Below are 14,775 nucleotides of genomic sequence, written 5' to 3' on the forward strand. Positions count from 1 at the left end.
TTTATCCTCCTGAGACCCGAGCGTGACTGCTGTGTGCATTTTCTATTTCCCTTTTTCATTTGTAACTAGTAGCACCTAATAAACAAGCAACAGTTTATTAAGTTTCCAGGAGTGTTGATTATTCATGTTTTTGAGATGTTACAGACATTACATCAGAAATTAACCTAAAGAGATTTCTTACCAGAGGCACTTTTGTTGGCGCTGCATCTGTAGGAGCGCTTCACGGAAATCAACGTCATGTTGTTGTGTCACGTGACTCGGTGTGGTAGAAGTCTAGAGTCTTGTGAACAGTATTCAGTGGGTTTTTATTTACTTAAATAATGCGTTGCATGTAGTGAAGCCTAAATACAACGTCCACACATGTGGACGCAGGGTCGTACAAGGTTATAGTAAAAAAGGACTTAAATATTTATCTGTTCTCACTCACACCTATCATGTCGCTTCAGAAGACATGGATTAAAGCACTGGAGTTGTATGGATTGTTTTATGCTGCATTTATGTGATTTTTAGAGCTTCAAAGTTCTGGTCACGATTCACTTGCATTGTATGGACATACAGAACTGAAATATTCTTCTAAAAATCTGAATTTGTGTTCAGCAGAAGAAAGAAAGTCATAAGCATCTGGGATTGCATGAGGGTGAGTAAATGATGACAGAATTTTCACTGAACAGCTTTTACTATATATATATATAGAGAGAGAGAGAGCGAGAGAGAGAGAGAGAGAGAGAGAGAGAGAGAGAGAGAGAGAGAGAGAGAGAGAGAGAGAGAGATGCATGCGCGTTCCTCGTGCCCGCGCAGTTCGGTAAGCCGCTGGTCCTGATGCTGCGGGCGCACGACCATCCGTGAACAGAACCGGTTAGAGAGGAACACGGATCCGTGCAATCACTAATTTAAAGCGCGTCTGAAGCGCTGACAGCTGGAATGTTCGTGGATCGCGCGATTAACATTCATTATGCGTAATTTGTGCGAGTAAATGTGTTCGACTCTTCTACCGAATCAGTGAACGAACCAGATCGCATGTGGGAACCTGTTCATTCTTCTGTCCGTCAAAGGATGCTTAAATGCTCATCACATTGCACTTTTTAATACGGTCTGGTGAGATCTGTGCGCATCTGTTTTCCACATATTTGGAAGTGACTCCGGCGTTTTAATCTGGATATGTTGAAAGGCACGTAAGAATGGATGGGATTATTCGCGTTTTAGGCATTCTGGTGCTCCTGTTGGAGGGCATCGCGTGTCAGGGAGTGTATGGTAAGTGATCACAGACTGTCTGACAACTCAAACACATTCATATTCCATGTGTTCATGTGAACAGGTGCCATTTCACACATCATTCCACAGGCGTTCAATGCGAAGGAATTTATATAGGCTAAATAGTCAGGAATATTAGACGTCTAAATGCCATTACAAATGCATGTGACATTTTATTCGAGGCAAAAACGATCACATATTCTCATTATTTCGATAATAATTTAAAGCAATTAATTCCAAATTTATCCTTGCTAAAAATAAAATAAAAAAAAGATCATTCTAAAAATGCAAAATGGAAATTGTTGCATTTTTTTTAAAGATTTATTTATTTATTTATTTATTTATTTTTTGTAGCAATAGGGTTTGGGTTTGGGTTAGTCTGTATTCATTATACACAAACTATTTGAAGTGCATAATACAATTCAAACTTCCAAAGACCCAATCCACAGGTTTCTAAAGTAAAGGAATCAATACAAATAGTCAGGAATATTTTTTAATCCCATTGCAAATGCAACAGTTCATTTAAATTGTAAAGCTATTTAAAAATAAATAGCATTATTTCAATTCTAAAAATGCAAAAAAAAAAAAATAATAATCTTTATTTTTATTTAACTTGTTGCATCTTTCTAATTAAAATGAATTTATTTATTTATGTTTTTAAAGGAATAGGGTTAGGGTTTGGGGTTAGTCTTCATTCTAGCCTGTACAGATCTCCCATTGAGGTTTTCAGTTATTATCATTACTTTGATTATAATTTAATGCAATTTATTCAAAATGTTAAGTAAAAAAAATTAAAATAAAATAAAATAAAAAATGTAATAGTTTTAATTCAAAAAATGGAAATGTCTGTTTTTATTTAATTTTTACTGCATTTTATATATATATAATATTAATATATATATATATATATTATTATTATTATTATTATTATTATTATATATAAAAATCTGTACAAAATATGTAATAGGAGATGGCATTTAAGGAATATTCCTGGTTGAATACAAGTTAAGGTCAATTAACAGCATTTGTGGCATAATGTTGATTACCACAAAAATGTATTTCGACTTGTCCCTCCTTTTCTTCAAAAAAAGCAAAAAATGAAGGTTACAGTGAGGCAGTTACACAAATGCTGTCGATTGAGCTTAAAAAAATTGTCAGTAAATGTGAATGCAACCATTGTAAAATCCCCATGCATGTGTAGTAGCACTTGCTCACTGTCTTCCCTCCCCTGAATTCACATCGCATGCTAAATGCAACTAGTGGCATTCTTTTAGTGTGGATTAACCAGAGCTGATCATGATTGCATGAGTCATGATGTGCAAATGTCATTAGGGAGAATATCTAAGCATTGTTTATGGGTTGCTGTGACTGAGGGGCGTTTGACTGGTGGCTCACGCTCAGAGATGATGGAGGTAATATCAACTAGATGTGTGTTTGAAGTCAGTTCACATTCGAGGGGCGTTCAGGAGAGCGTGTGTTTGTCTCTGAGGGGGTAACAGGATAATAGAGTTTCAGCGGAGCTGCGTTTTACTCAACCAAAAGAATGCATTTGAAAATCAATGACTTCAGTGTGATTGGTGGAATGGATCTGTCAGTATATGATGCTGCTGTTGAATGCCAATGAGATAAAAATGCTCAAAGATGGAGCAGAGCTCATATCTGCAGTGTGGTTTCTCATAAGTAATAATTATAGAGATTGTACTGCATTTCATGTTAGCTTGAGCTCCACACAGCAAAAATATATTTCAAATATATTTGAAAAATCTTATATATAAAAATCTTTACAAGATACGTAATAGGATAAGATATTTAAGGAATATTCTAGGTTCAATCAACAGCATTTGTGCCATAATTTTTATTAACAGAAACATTTTGTTGTCCTAAATTTGTAAGCATGTAATTCTGGTTCTGTTCACTCTTTCTCACTTTAAAAAGTCTCATTTTATTCCACTAGGTGGCAGCAAGCACTCGAAAAAAAAACATTTGTTTTCCTCTATCACATTCCATCACAATATACAGATCTGAAATGTAGGTGGCGCTCTAACGCATTTTAGCCCTCACAGATGTGCTCGTCCATAGACATTCAGTCTAATTTTCAGTTCAAGCACCACCCTCATTGTTTCATTGAATATCTCGGCCTCTGAGTGGACTACAAGCTCAATCTAGGTGTCATTAGAAAGCTGAGATCCTCCCCTTTGCGATGATATAAATGTGTCATTTTATCATCAATAGTCGAAAACATATTTGTCTGATGATTTGTTTTGCATGCTTTTCCTTCTGGGAGGCATATTTTGTTCTGGACATCTAAGATATAACACTGGATAATTCACATAAGCAAGCTCACAGACAAGTAAACAATGGCTCATTGTTTAGAGAACTTCCTAAGGTAAAAGCAGATATAAAGTTTTTGGCTATTTGGGGCTTACAGCAGCAGTTATTGGAGCATAAAAGAGACATTTGTATTTGATGACTTACAGAAATCATATTTCACTTTGTGATTCTTTTGAAAATCTTTTGAACTGTGGTATTAGTGCACATAAATAAACTATACAGTCACATTCCTGAGAGTGAGAGCTTTCATTTGATATATGACTTGTCCATTCATGTTCTATGTGAAGGACTTTTATTGATATATAGGTTTATCTACCACATTACCTCTAGGGGGCGCTAATTTTTAACGCGAATAATTTGTGGCATTATTTTGTTATTTTAAGTAACATAAATGCAGAAATGATGGTTATCTCTAAAAAGTTCAGATTCTAAGCTTTCAAATGATACATCATATGCCTAACTAATTTATACGGGGACTTTTTAAGCATAAACATTTTTCATGATACAGCGCCCCCCTTTGGACCCGCTGGCGTGTCCATAGAGTTTAAGATGTTTTAAGACTTGTTTTATAGAGAATGGAATTGAAATGTTATTAAGGTTATTTTTCTTATCCAATTGGCAATTAAAAAAACAACAACAAAAAAACAACGACATACATTTAACTTAAATGGAGTGAGATTTCTGCTTAGAACAAGATTTGTAGTTTGTAAATTCATCTTGTTTTGAGGTTGTTGAGAAATGTTTACTGTAAAACACAAAAATACTGATTAAGAAAGTATTTTCTTTTTCTTCAACTTTTCTACCCTTTTTGGTAGCATACTGTGATTTTATGACACAGGCGAGTTGTCAGTATCTGTTAGTTTATGACAACATTAGTTTGACCTCAATTTCATCATTGCAGATTCAGAACACTTGTTGGTGTGTTTATTTCTGTCCAACTAAACTTCCTTTACTGACGAGTTTGTGTTGCTCGTTCAAGTGATTTTGATCATAATAAAACAGACGGGTTGGGCAATAACTGTACATAGTTCTCTCTCTTTCACCTGCTGACAAATACAGGAAGCTTTTTAGTGCTCGCACAGATGTGTTTTATTGATGCTTTATCTGTGTATTATGTCATTTTTATGCTGCCACCGAGAATTATGGGGAATTTAGTTTTGTAGTGTCAGCCTGTTGTCTCATAAATCATGTAAACATATTCATGTGCACTCGTCTTGTAAACACATTCATTCTGACATGAGTATAAGGTAGTACACTGCAAAAAAATCATTTGTGTCTTGCTTTTTCAGTAAAAATATCTAAATCATTCTCAAAGCTAAATTAATTTACTTGAGAAGCAAAATGACATTAGATAATCAGTCTTGTTTTTAGAGAAATCTAGCAACATTTTGTAACGTTTTTGCTAATAATAATAATAATAATAATAATTGCCAATGGGTTAACAATAAAAGCTCAATTCAAAGGGAAAACAAGTTTATTTTTGTTATCCCATTGGCAAATATTTTTTTATTGTTTTAAGCATAAATCCAACTAAACTTTGGGTTTCTCTAAAAATAAAAGTAATTTTTTCTCTTTTAACCCTCATATCGTTTTGAAAAAGGGCACCTCACTTTGGTATTTGAGGCCATTTTTGACAGAAAGGATCAGGTGTTTTTTTTTTTTTTTTTTGGATGATGATAATGATACCATTTCTTCTTCCCTGAGTAAGAACAATAAAATTATGCATTTATTTGGGGATTTTATGCTATGTTGATCTTAATTTCATGTACATTTCTAAATTTTACCATTTATTTGCATATACAAATAAGCTAATTTTTGAAAAGAAAAACTAAATTCAGAACCTACACTTCTATAAGTTGGAACATGAAGAAAATATGAGAGTGTGTCATAAATTGGGGGCAGATTGCTGATCATCTGGTGAACAAAATATAAATAACATGACTTGAACATCATGTCATGCCAGTAACAGCCAGTAGATGTCTGTAGACACATACTGTGTAGTCTGATGACTTATTGTAAACTAATTTTATATTTTATCACAAGATATGTATTTGATATATATTTAAACATTATCAAACTATTATTTGTCAAAGTTTAGCATTTTAAATTGATTTGAAGTGTCAGTTTTTACAGTTAATGTCATTATGTTTGCAGTCAAACCTGACCATGGTGTTACAAAGAGAAGACACAGAATAAACATTTTTATACCAATAATGTATTTCAAACAAACAAATGTAATAACTCAAAGTAAATGCATCATAATGTCAAGAAAATGAATTTATTTATTAAATGTTAAAAACAAAGATCTGTGTTATAGTCTCACCAGTTCATTTTTGTGTGTGTAAGTGTGTTTGTGTGTTTGTGTGTGTAAGTGTGTTTGTGTGTTTGTGTGTGTAAGTGTGTTTGTGTGTGTGTGTAAGTGCGTTTGTGTGTGTGTGTGTTTGTGTGTAAGTGTGTTTGTGTGTGTGTTTGTGTGTAAGTGTGTTTGTGTGTAAGTGTGTTTGTGTGTGTGTGTTTGTGTGTGTGTGAGTGTGTAAGTGTGTTTGTGTGTAAGTGTGTTTGTGTGTGTGTGTGTGTGTGTGTAAGTGTGTGTGTGTGTGTGTGTAAGTGTGTTTGTGTGTGTATGTGTGTGTAAGTGTGTTTGTGTGTGCGTGTGTGTAAGTGTGTGTGTGTGTGTGTAAGTGTGTTTGTGTGTGTGTGTGTAAGTGTGTTTGTGTGTGAGTGTGTTTGTGTGTGTGTGTGTTTGTGTGTGCGTGTGTGTGTGTGTGTAAGTGTGTTTGTGTGTGAGTGTGTTTGTGTGTGTGTGTGTAAGTGTGTTTGTGTGTGTGTGTGTAAGTGTGTTTGTGTGTGTGTGTGTAAGTGTGTTTGTGTGTGTGTGTGTAAGTGTGTTTGTGTGTGTGTGTGTGAGTGTGTTTGTGTGTGTGTGTGTAAGTGTGTTTGTGTGTGTGTGTGTGTAAGTGTGTTTGTGTGTGTGTGTGTAAGTGTGTTTGTGTGTGAGTGTGTTTGTGTGTGTGTGTGTAAGTGTGTTTGTGTGTGTGTAAGTGTGTTTGTGTGTGTGTGTGTGTGTTTGTGTGTAAGTGTGTTTGTGTGTGTGTGTGTAAGTGTGTTTGTGTGTGTGTGTGTGTAAGTGTGTTTGTGTGTGTGTGTGTAAGTGTGTTTGTGTGTGCGTGTGTGTAAGTGTGTGTGTGTGTAAGTGTGTTGGTGTGTGTGTGTGTGTGTGTGTGTAAGTGTGTTTGTGTGTGAGTGTGTTTGTGTGTGTGTGTGTAAGTGTGTTTGTGTGTGTGTGTGTGTGTAAGTGTGTTTGTGTGTGTGTGTGTGTGTAAGTGTGTTTGTGTGTTTGTGTGTGTGTGTGTTTGTGTGTAAGTGTGTGTGTGTGTGTGTGCAAGTGTGTTTGTGTGTGTGTGTGTGTGTGTGTTTGTGTGTGTGTGTGTGTGTAAGTTTGTGTGTGTAAGTGTGTTTGTGTGTGTGTGTGTAAGTGTGTTTGTGTGTGTGTGTTTGTGTGTAAGTGTGTGTGTGTGTGTGTGTAAGTGTGTTTGTGTGTGAGTGTGTTTGTGTGTGTGTTTGTGTGTGTGTGTGTGTGTGTTGGTGTGTAAGTGTGTTTGTGTGTGAGTGTGTGTGTTTGTGTGTAAGTGTGTTTGTGTGTGTGTGTAAGTGTGTTTGTGTGTGTGTGTAAGTGTGTTTGTGTGTGTGTAAGTGTGTTTGTGTGTAAGTATGTTTGTGTTTGTGGGTGTGTGTGTGTAAGTGTGTTTGTGTGTGTGTGTGTGTGTAAGTGTGTTTGTGTGTGTGTGTGTGTGTGTTTGTGTGTAAGTGTGTTTGTGTGTGAGTGTGTGTGTAAGTGTGTTTGTGTGTGTGTGTAAGTGTGTTTGTGTGTGTGTGTGTAAGTGTGTTTGTGTGTGAGTGGGTGTGTATGTTTTGCACTGAAGATGTTTTAGAGTTTCATCCTGTAATTTTTCTAGGTTTTTTTTTTTTTTTCTGCGTTGTGGCTGATTTATTTATTGTATTTGACAGATAAAAAAAAAAATGCTCTGATTTTTGGTCTTTCCCATTCATTTTCAATGGTCGGTCAATTTTGACCACAAATACCAAAGGTGTCGTTTTTTTTTTTTTTTTTATATGACCATATAGACTTATCGAATCAAGCCCAATATATATATATATATATATATATATATATATATATATATATATATACATATATTTATTTAAATATTTTTTTTTTTTTTTTTTTTCTGATGGCAAATTTAGGAAAAGTCACTAAGTCTTGTACTGCCCAGATAAAGGAAACCATTTTTAATAAACAAGGACAAATTATTTAGGTAAAAAATGACAGAATACCATAGGAGGGTTAAGGATGCTTAAGAAAAATTATTCAGTTAAAAAAAAAAATGTTTGGGGTAAATATGGATATGTGCGAATCAGTTTGACCAGTGGACATTAATTTCACCTAAATATGAAAATTCTGTCATTTTTTACTCACCTTCATGTCGTTTCAAGCCTGTTGTGTTTTCTGTAAACACAAAATAAAAGATTTTAAAGATGAACTCTTTTTCATACAACAGTACTTCATAGTGACCACGATGGTCACGCTCCAAAAAGGACCCAAAAACACCATAAAACTTCTTAAAAGTAATCTATATGAAGTCATTAGCTTCATGTGAGGAATAGACACAAATTTAAGTTGTGATTCACTGAAAACCTTCTCCTCTGCCATTGCTTTCAAATATCTCTCTCCAGAGGCTTTTTTAAGGCATTTGTTTTTAAACTGGATGTGATCGCAAATTAAATTTTGGAGCTTAAATTTGGGTCTGTTTGTCACACAAAGCTATCATGTGGTTTCTGAAGACATGGGATATAGCACGTGAGATGTATTAACTACTTTTACAGTACTTTTATAGTATTTTGTGGTCCTTTTTGGAGCTTTACAGAATTAATTTCATCATGAAATATTGTTTGGAAAAGAGCTGCATGAAGATTCTTATAAATATGAATTTGTTTCCTATGTAACAAAAAAAGGCCGTAATGGTTTAAAACGACATGATGAGCAAATAATGACAGAATTTTCATTTTTGGCTTGATTGATCACATTTATCTCTTTGTAGAGGTTGAAGGTTTTTTCATCTTGGATGCACAATGAAGATAGGAGAACCGTACTCCCAGAAAGCGCGAGAACCATGCGACATGCACCTTGCATAATATTGTTTCATGTCATTCCTCAGTTCTTAAAAGCAGCATGATAAAAACAAGACTTTGCTCTTTGCTATTCCACTTTATTCGCTGCGCTGGATGCTAGTGAAGTCTCGGGGATCTTTTCACAGCGAGCTTCAGATGCGGCCCTTCTAAGCTATGCAAATGCATTTCACCAGTGCAACTAAAGCGCTCTTTGTTGCTTCTCCAGAGCTCTTTATCAATTCTCTTGGATCAGGATCCTTGCGTTTCCTACTGTAATGAGAGTAAGAGAGAAACTGCAGTGCCTGTTTGATGCATGTCCACTGGCACAAGCAAATGACTTGCTGGAATAACACAGGACTGGTAATCTGAAGCTGGCACAGGTTATGTTTACTGGAGGCTGCTTTGGGATCACTTTTGTTTACTAAATTGAAATGATCAGATGCAAATGATATACTTTGATATACTGATCTGCTTTGAAACAAATCTGAGGGAAAGAATGATAGTTATTACTACTACAATATTGAGGCAATATCCTGTTTGATAAAATGATATATTTATGTTATTATAAATAAACATCACAAGACAAATCACTGTGCAACAACACCCTTTTTGCCACATCACCACAGAATATGCATTTCCTTATTTCCTGCTATGTAATTAAAAATGGCTTTGATTTTATTAGCATAATAGTGAATATCCATCGAGCACTAATCTGAATCATCTATTAGAGGAACGTATCAGACTACGGTGTTCCTCGGAGTCTCAGAAAAATGCTTAAAAACAGAATGATACCTCACGTTTTTATTGATGGATCAGTTTCTTTTTTGCATGCAGGCTGTGAATATGCGACCCTGACAACACGTTCACTGCAGCACGCTAAAGATTGAGCACTCGAGATTTGACAAAAGGGTCATTGACAAATAAGGTTGCCCGAGATGATAAAAATCAATGAGAAATCTTTTAAGAATACTATTTTACAAATATCATGAATTTTGGGGTCAAATATAGAGGTTACTCCATTTGACATGAACAGAATGTACCTTTTTAGAAAAATTACAAAATATTTAAAGATTTTTTTTTTTTTTTTTTTCAACAAATGGCAATCTACATGTTGGTCACACCACCTGACTTAATTATTATTTTTTTTTCAATATTAATAATATTTTAAAGCAAAACTGATCCCTGCTTATGTTTTAATGAACTATTATTTTCAAGCATTTCAGATTTTTTTTTCCTTCTTTTTTTCTTTCTTTCCTGTCTCCGGACAGCAACACCACTATGACATTTTTTTAAGCCCCAGACACTTTTTTTTTTTTTTTCAAAATGACTTTGAACTCAGAAATTTAATATACAGTGCATCCGGAAAGTATTCACAGCGCTTCACTTTTTCCACATTTTGTTATGTTACAGCCTTATTCCAAAATGGATTAAATTCATTATTTTCCTCAAAATTCTACAAACAATACCCCATAATGACAAAGTGAAAGAAGTTTGTTTGAAATCTTTGCAAATTTATTAAAAATAAAAAACGAAAAAAATCACATGTACATAAGTATTCACAGCCTTTGCCATGACACTCAAAATTGAGCTCAGGTGCATCCTGTTTCCACTGATCATCCTTGAGATGTTTCTACAACTTGATTGGAGTCCACCTGTGGTAAATTCAGTTGATTGGACATGATTTGGAAAGACACACACCTGTCTATATAAGGTCCCACAGTTAACAGTGCATGTCAGAGCACAAACCAAACCATGAAGTCCAAGGAATTGTCTGTAGACCTCCGAGACAGGATTGTATCGAGGCACAGATCTGAGGAAGGGTACAGAAACATTTCTGCAGCATTGAAGGTCCCAATGAGCACAGTGGCCTCCATCATCCATAAATGGAAGAAGTTTGGAACCACCAGGACTCTTCCTAGAGCTGGCCGCCTGGCCAAACTGAGCAATCGGGGGAGAAGGGTCTTAGTCAGGGAGGTGACCAAGAACCCGATGGTCACTCTGACAGAGCTCCAGCATTTCTCTGTGGAGAGAGGAGAACCTTCCAGAAGAACAACCATCTCTGCAGCACTCCACCAATCAGGCCTGTATGGTAGAGTGGCCAGACGGAAGCCACTCCTCAGTAAAAGGCACATGACAGCCCGCCTGGAGTTTGCCAAAAGGCACCTGAAGGACTCTCAGACCATGAGAAACAAAGATTGAACTCTTTGGCCTGAATGGCAAGCGTCATGTCTGGAGGAAACCAGGCACCGCTCATCACCTGGCCAATACCATCCCTACAGTGAAGCATGGTGGTGGCAGCATCATGCTGTGGGGATGTTTTTCAGCGGCAGGAACTGGGAGACTAGTCAGGATCGAGGGAAAGATGAATGCAGCAATGTACAGAGACATCCTTGATGAAAACCTGCTCCAGAGCGCTCTGGACCTCAGACTGGGGCGAAGGTTCATCTTCCAACAGGACAATGACCCTAAGCACACAGCCAAGATAACAAAGGAGTGGCTCCGGGACAACTCTGTGAATGTCCTTGAGTGGCCCAGCCAGAGCCCAGACTTGAACCCGATTGAACATCTCTGGAGAGATCTGAAAATGGCTGTGCACCGACGCTCCCCATCCAACCTGATGGAGCTTGAGAGGTCCTGCAAAGAAGAATGGGAGAAACTGCCCAAAAATAGGTGTGCCAAGCTTGTAGCATCATACTCCAAAAGACTTGAGGCTGTAATTGGTGCCAAAGGTGCTTCAACAAATTACTGAGCAAAGGCTGTGAATACTTATGCACATGTGATTTTTTTTTTTTTTTTTTTTTTTTTTTCATTTTTAACTTTTAATAAATTTGCAAAGATTTCAAACAAACTACTTTCACGTTGTCATTATGGGGTTTTGTTTGTAGAATTGAGGAAAATAATGAATTTAATCAATTTTGGAATAAGGCTGTAACATAACAAAATGTGGAAAAAGTGAAGCGCTGTGAATACTTTCCGGATGCACTGTATATCTGAATATGTTGCCCGTACATGGTACAGTGGTAAATCTTGGGGTATTATCAGAGGACTCTCTGGGTTTTTCAGAGATACTAAATGTTTGAGAGTTTGTCCATGACAACTTCCTCTCTTTGCTCTATAAATATGTAAGACATTACAATTCAGCACATAAAGTATGAATAATATATATATATATGCAACGTCACAACATTTATTTCTGTCCAGAGTTGCATACATTTTTGTCTGAGATCTTGTATTGATGACGGGACAGTTGAACCGCTCCATAAAGTCTTCTCCAGCACATCCCAAAGACTTTCAATGAGGTTAAGGTCAGGACTCTGTGGGGGCCAGTTCATGTGTGAAAATGATTCCTCACGCTCCCTGAACCACTCGTTCACAATTTGAGCCCGATGAATCTTGGCATTGTCGTCCTGGAATATGCCCGTACCATCAGGGATGAAAAAATCCATTGATGGGTGTGGCATGGGGGGCGTGGTCATGTGTCGGTCTGCGGGAGAGGGAGAGCGAGAGCGGCAAGGCAAGTCACCTGGGTTATGATTACTCTAACACCTGTCTCTAATTATAGTGATGGTGGAGGGAGACCTGAAAAGGCATGCCAGAGCGTCAGAGCAGGGAGAGAGGACCAGGGACGAGCCGAGAGAAAGACCGGCAAAACAAAAAGCCCTGATTTTGAGTTGGCTATAAGCCGTAACTGTGAACATAAAAATAAAGACTGACCTTGACTGTTCGCTGTCTCCTGACTCCTCCATTGCCCATGAAGATAGAACCTTTTTACAATGGGATAACCTGGTCATTCAGTACATTCAGATAATCAGCTGACTTCATTTTATTGCTGCATAATGTTGCAGAGCCTCGACCTGACCAATTGAAGCAACCCTAGATCATAACACTGCCTCCAGAGGCTCGTACAGTGGGCACTATGCATGACGCGCCCATCACTTTGGAATAGGGTAAATCTGGACTCATCAGACCACATGACCTTTCTCCATCACTCCACAGTCCAATCTTTATGCTCCCTAGCAAATTGAAGTAGTTTTTTCCAATTAGCCTCACTAACAAGTGGCTTTCTTGTGTCTACACAGCTGTTTAGTCCCAATCCTGTATGTTCTCATCTCATTGTGCATGTGGAAATGCTCTTACTTTCACTATTAAACATAGCCGTGAGTTCTACTTAGGTTAAAGTAAGATGGCATCATAATAGCTTGTAGTGTAAAACAATACGAATCTTTATAATGACAAAATGCAAATAAATATCAGTTGTGTTGGGCATGAATGGAATGTAACGATTATTGATATTATCATATTTGATACACGGATTTCAATGTGATTTTTCTACAAAATGTTGTATGCAATTTTAGGCAAGCACAAGCTGCTTCAATTCAGCAAATACTCATTTTAAAATATCAGTAACAATAGAAAAATTATTGATACTTTTACTTTAGATTTCACAGCATACCCATACCTAACCCATATTTCAAGGTCTTCTACTTCCAGAAGAGCACAGAAACTTTGACCAGGAAACATCTAGTACATACAGCAAAGTATTCATCATGTTGATGATGTAGAGGCTACCATGGCCATTTTTTTGCATGGAAATGCTTGTAATAACCACATGTTGTCTTCACCCACTGAACTGACATGATGTAGAGGATATTAAGGTCTATCATTGCTAAACATCCCGCCCACATCATGAGACAGTGAGAGAGCGTTTGGTGTCAGACTTCTGTCGGTCTCATGCTAATCTTTGTGTGTGTCATTGTAGCCCACACATCCGTTCCAAGTGCTGGTCCTGTGTGAAGTGATGTCTGTTGTCATGGCGACAACATCCGCCATTCTTTCCCCATATCCACAACTTCCCTGTCTGCGTTCCTCTCGTGTACCAGAGAGTCAATCGTTGAAACAAATGTGAAGTGATTGCGACCTGGCCGCCAAATCACCATTCCGTCTTGCTGGCGGTTCAACGGGGCTATTTATCCGTGAGGTTTAAGAAGCGTTGACACAACAGGAGCAGGGCCATGGTGAACGTGTTGACACTGATGTCTTCAGTAGTCTAAATGTGTTAAAACACACGACTCAGACGGCATGAGGCCGTAAGCACAGCATCCTCCTCTTCCTGCTCGTGAGTCATGCAGCAACACACAGCAGCGCTGGTTTATTCCGTATATATTGTGTTTCACCCGACAGTAAGTAGGGCAAACAGGAAGCTGAAATCTACGGGGGTGTTTGAGCATGTTTCTTCATCTGCAGACTGACGTGTCATGCAGTCACATGTACATTTGTCATGGGAACAGAACAAATTCTATTAGCAAACATGTGAGTGAGCGATGTGGATGTGTGTGATGGAGATCTGAGACACTTCCAAAAGAGATGCGAGATTTCAATGTAAACAAACCAGTGAAATTACACGCTGACATACTGAGGATTGAACATTTTCATTGTTCTTGCCCTGGAAAAAAGATACAGTTCATTGAACACACGTTGACCTTTTATGACAACATGCTCCTATAGTGGGCACACTACATGGGGCAAGTTGTCACAGTGTAACCTGCCATTAAACCAGTGGTGAAGGTCTCATATAAACTTTGGGTTCCCTAATCACAACCACTAAAACAATATCTACACCTGCATTAAACAGTCTATTATAGTCTTTTCTGCTAAATTTAAAAAGTAAACACTTATTAAGCACAAAACCGATTCTTGAAACAACAAAACATTGGAAAATGTAACGTACGTTGTTTCAACCAATAAATATTTTATCACATTTGTAAATTTTTCTTTTGGTTCCTATGAACCATGAACCAATGAGAATTTAGGGGTCATCTGATTTTAGATGTAGTTAACAGTTAGGGTTAGGACCTTAACCCTCTTATGACTGTTACATTCCTTTTGACCGAAATTAATTTTCCTCATTTAATAAAAAATGTTGTTTTATCTGAGCAGTACAAGACTTGGTGACTTTTCGTCCATTTGTCATCTGAACATACAAAATAAAATAAAATAATGATTCGATAAGTCTAAGTAAAAAAA

At 37.0% G+C, this 14,775-nt stretch overlaps 1 protein-coding gene across 1 annotated transcript in view; it reads left to right on the forward strand.

Annotated features, from left to right (window-relative positions):
* The first annotated feature begins 1,178 nt into the window (after positions 1-1,178).
* The window catches only part of LOC127409995 (MAM domain-containing glycosylphosphatidylinositol anchor protein 2-like), a 248,363-nt gene continuing 234,766 nt past the window's right edge, over positions 1,179-14,775 (forward strand). The window contains exon 1 of the mRNA XM_051644966.1: positions 1,179-1,251. Within this exon, the coding sequence (XP_051500926.1) occupies positions 1,179-1,251 (73 nt within the window). The remainder of the gene's footprint in view (positions 1,252-14,775) is intronic.

This window comes from Myxocyprinus asiaticus, chromosome 19, assembly GCF_019703515.2.
Source record: "Myxocyprinus asiaticus isolate MX2 ecotype Aquarium Trade chromosome 19, UBuf_Myxa_2, whole genome shotgun sequence".
In the NCBI taxonomy this organism is placed as follows: Eukaryota; Metazoa; Chordata; class Actinopteri; order Cypriniformes; family Catostomidae; genus Myxocyprinus; species Myxocyprinus asiaticus.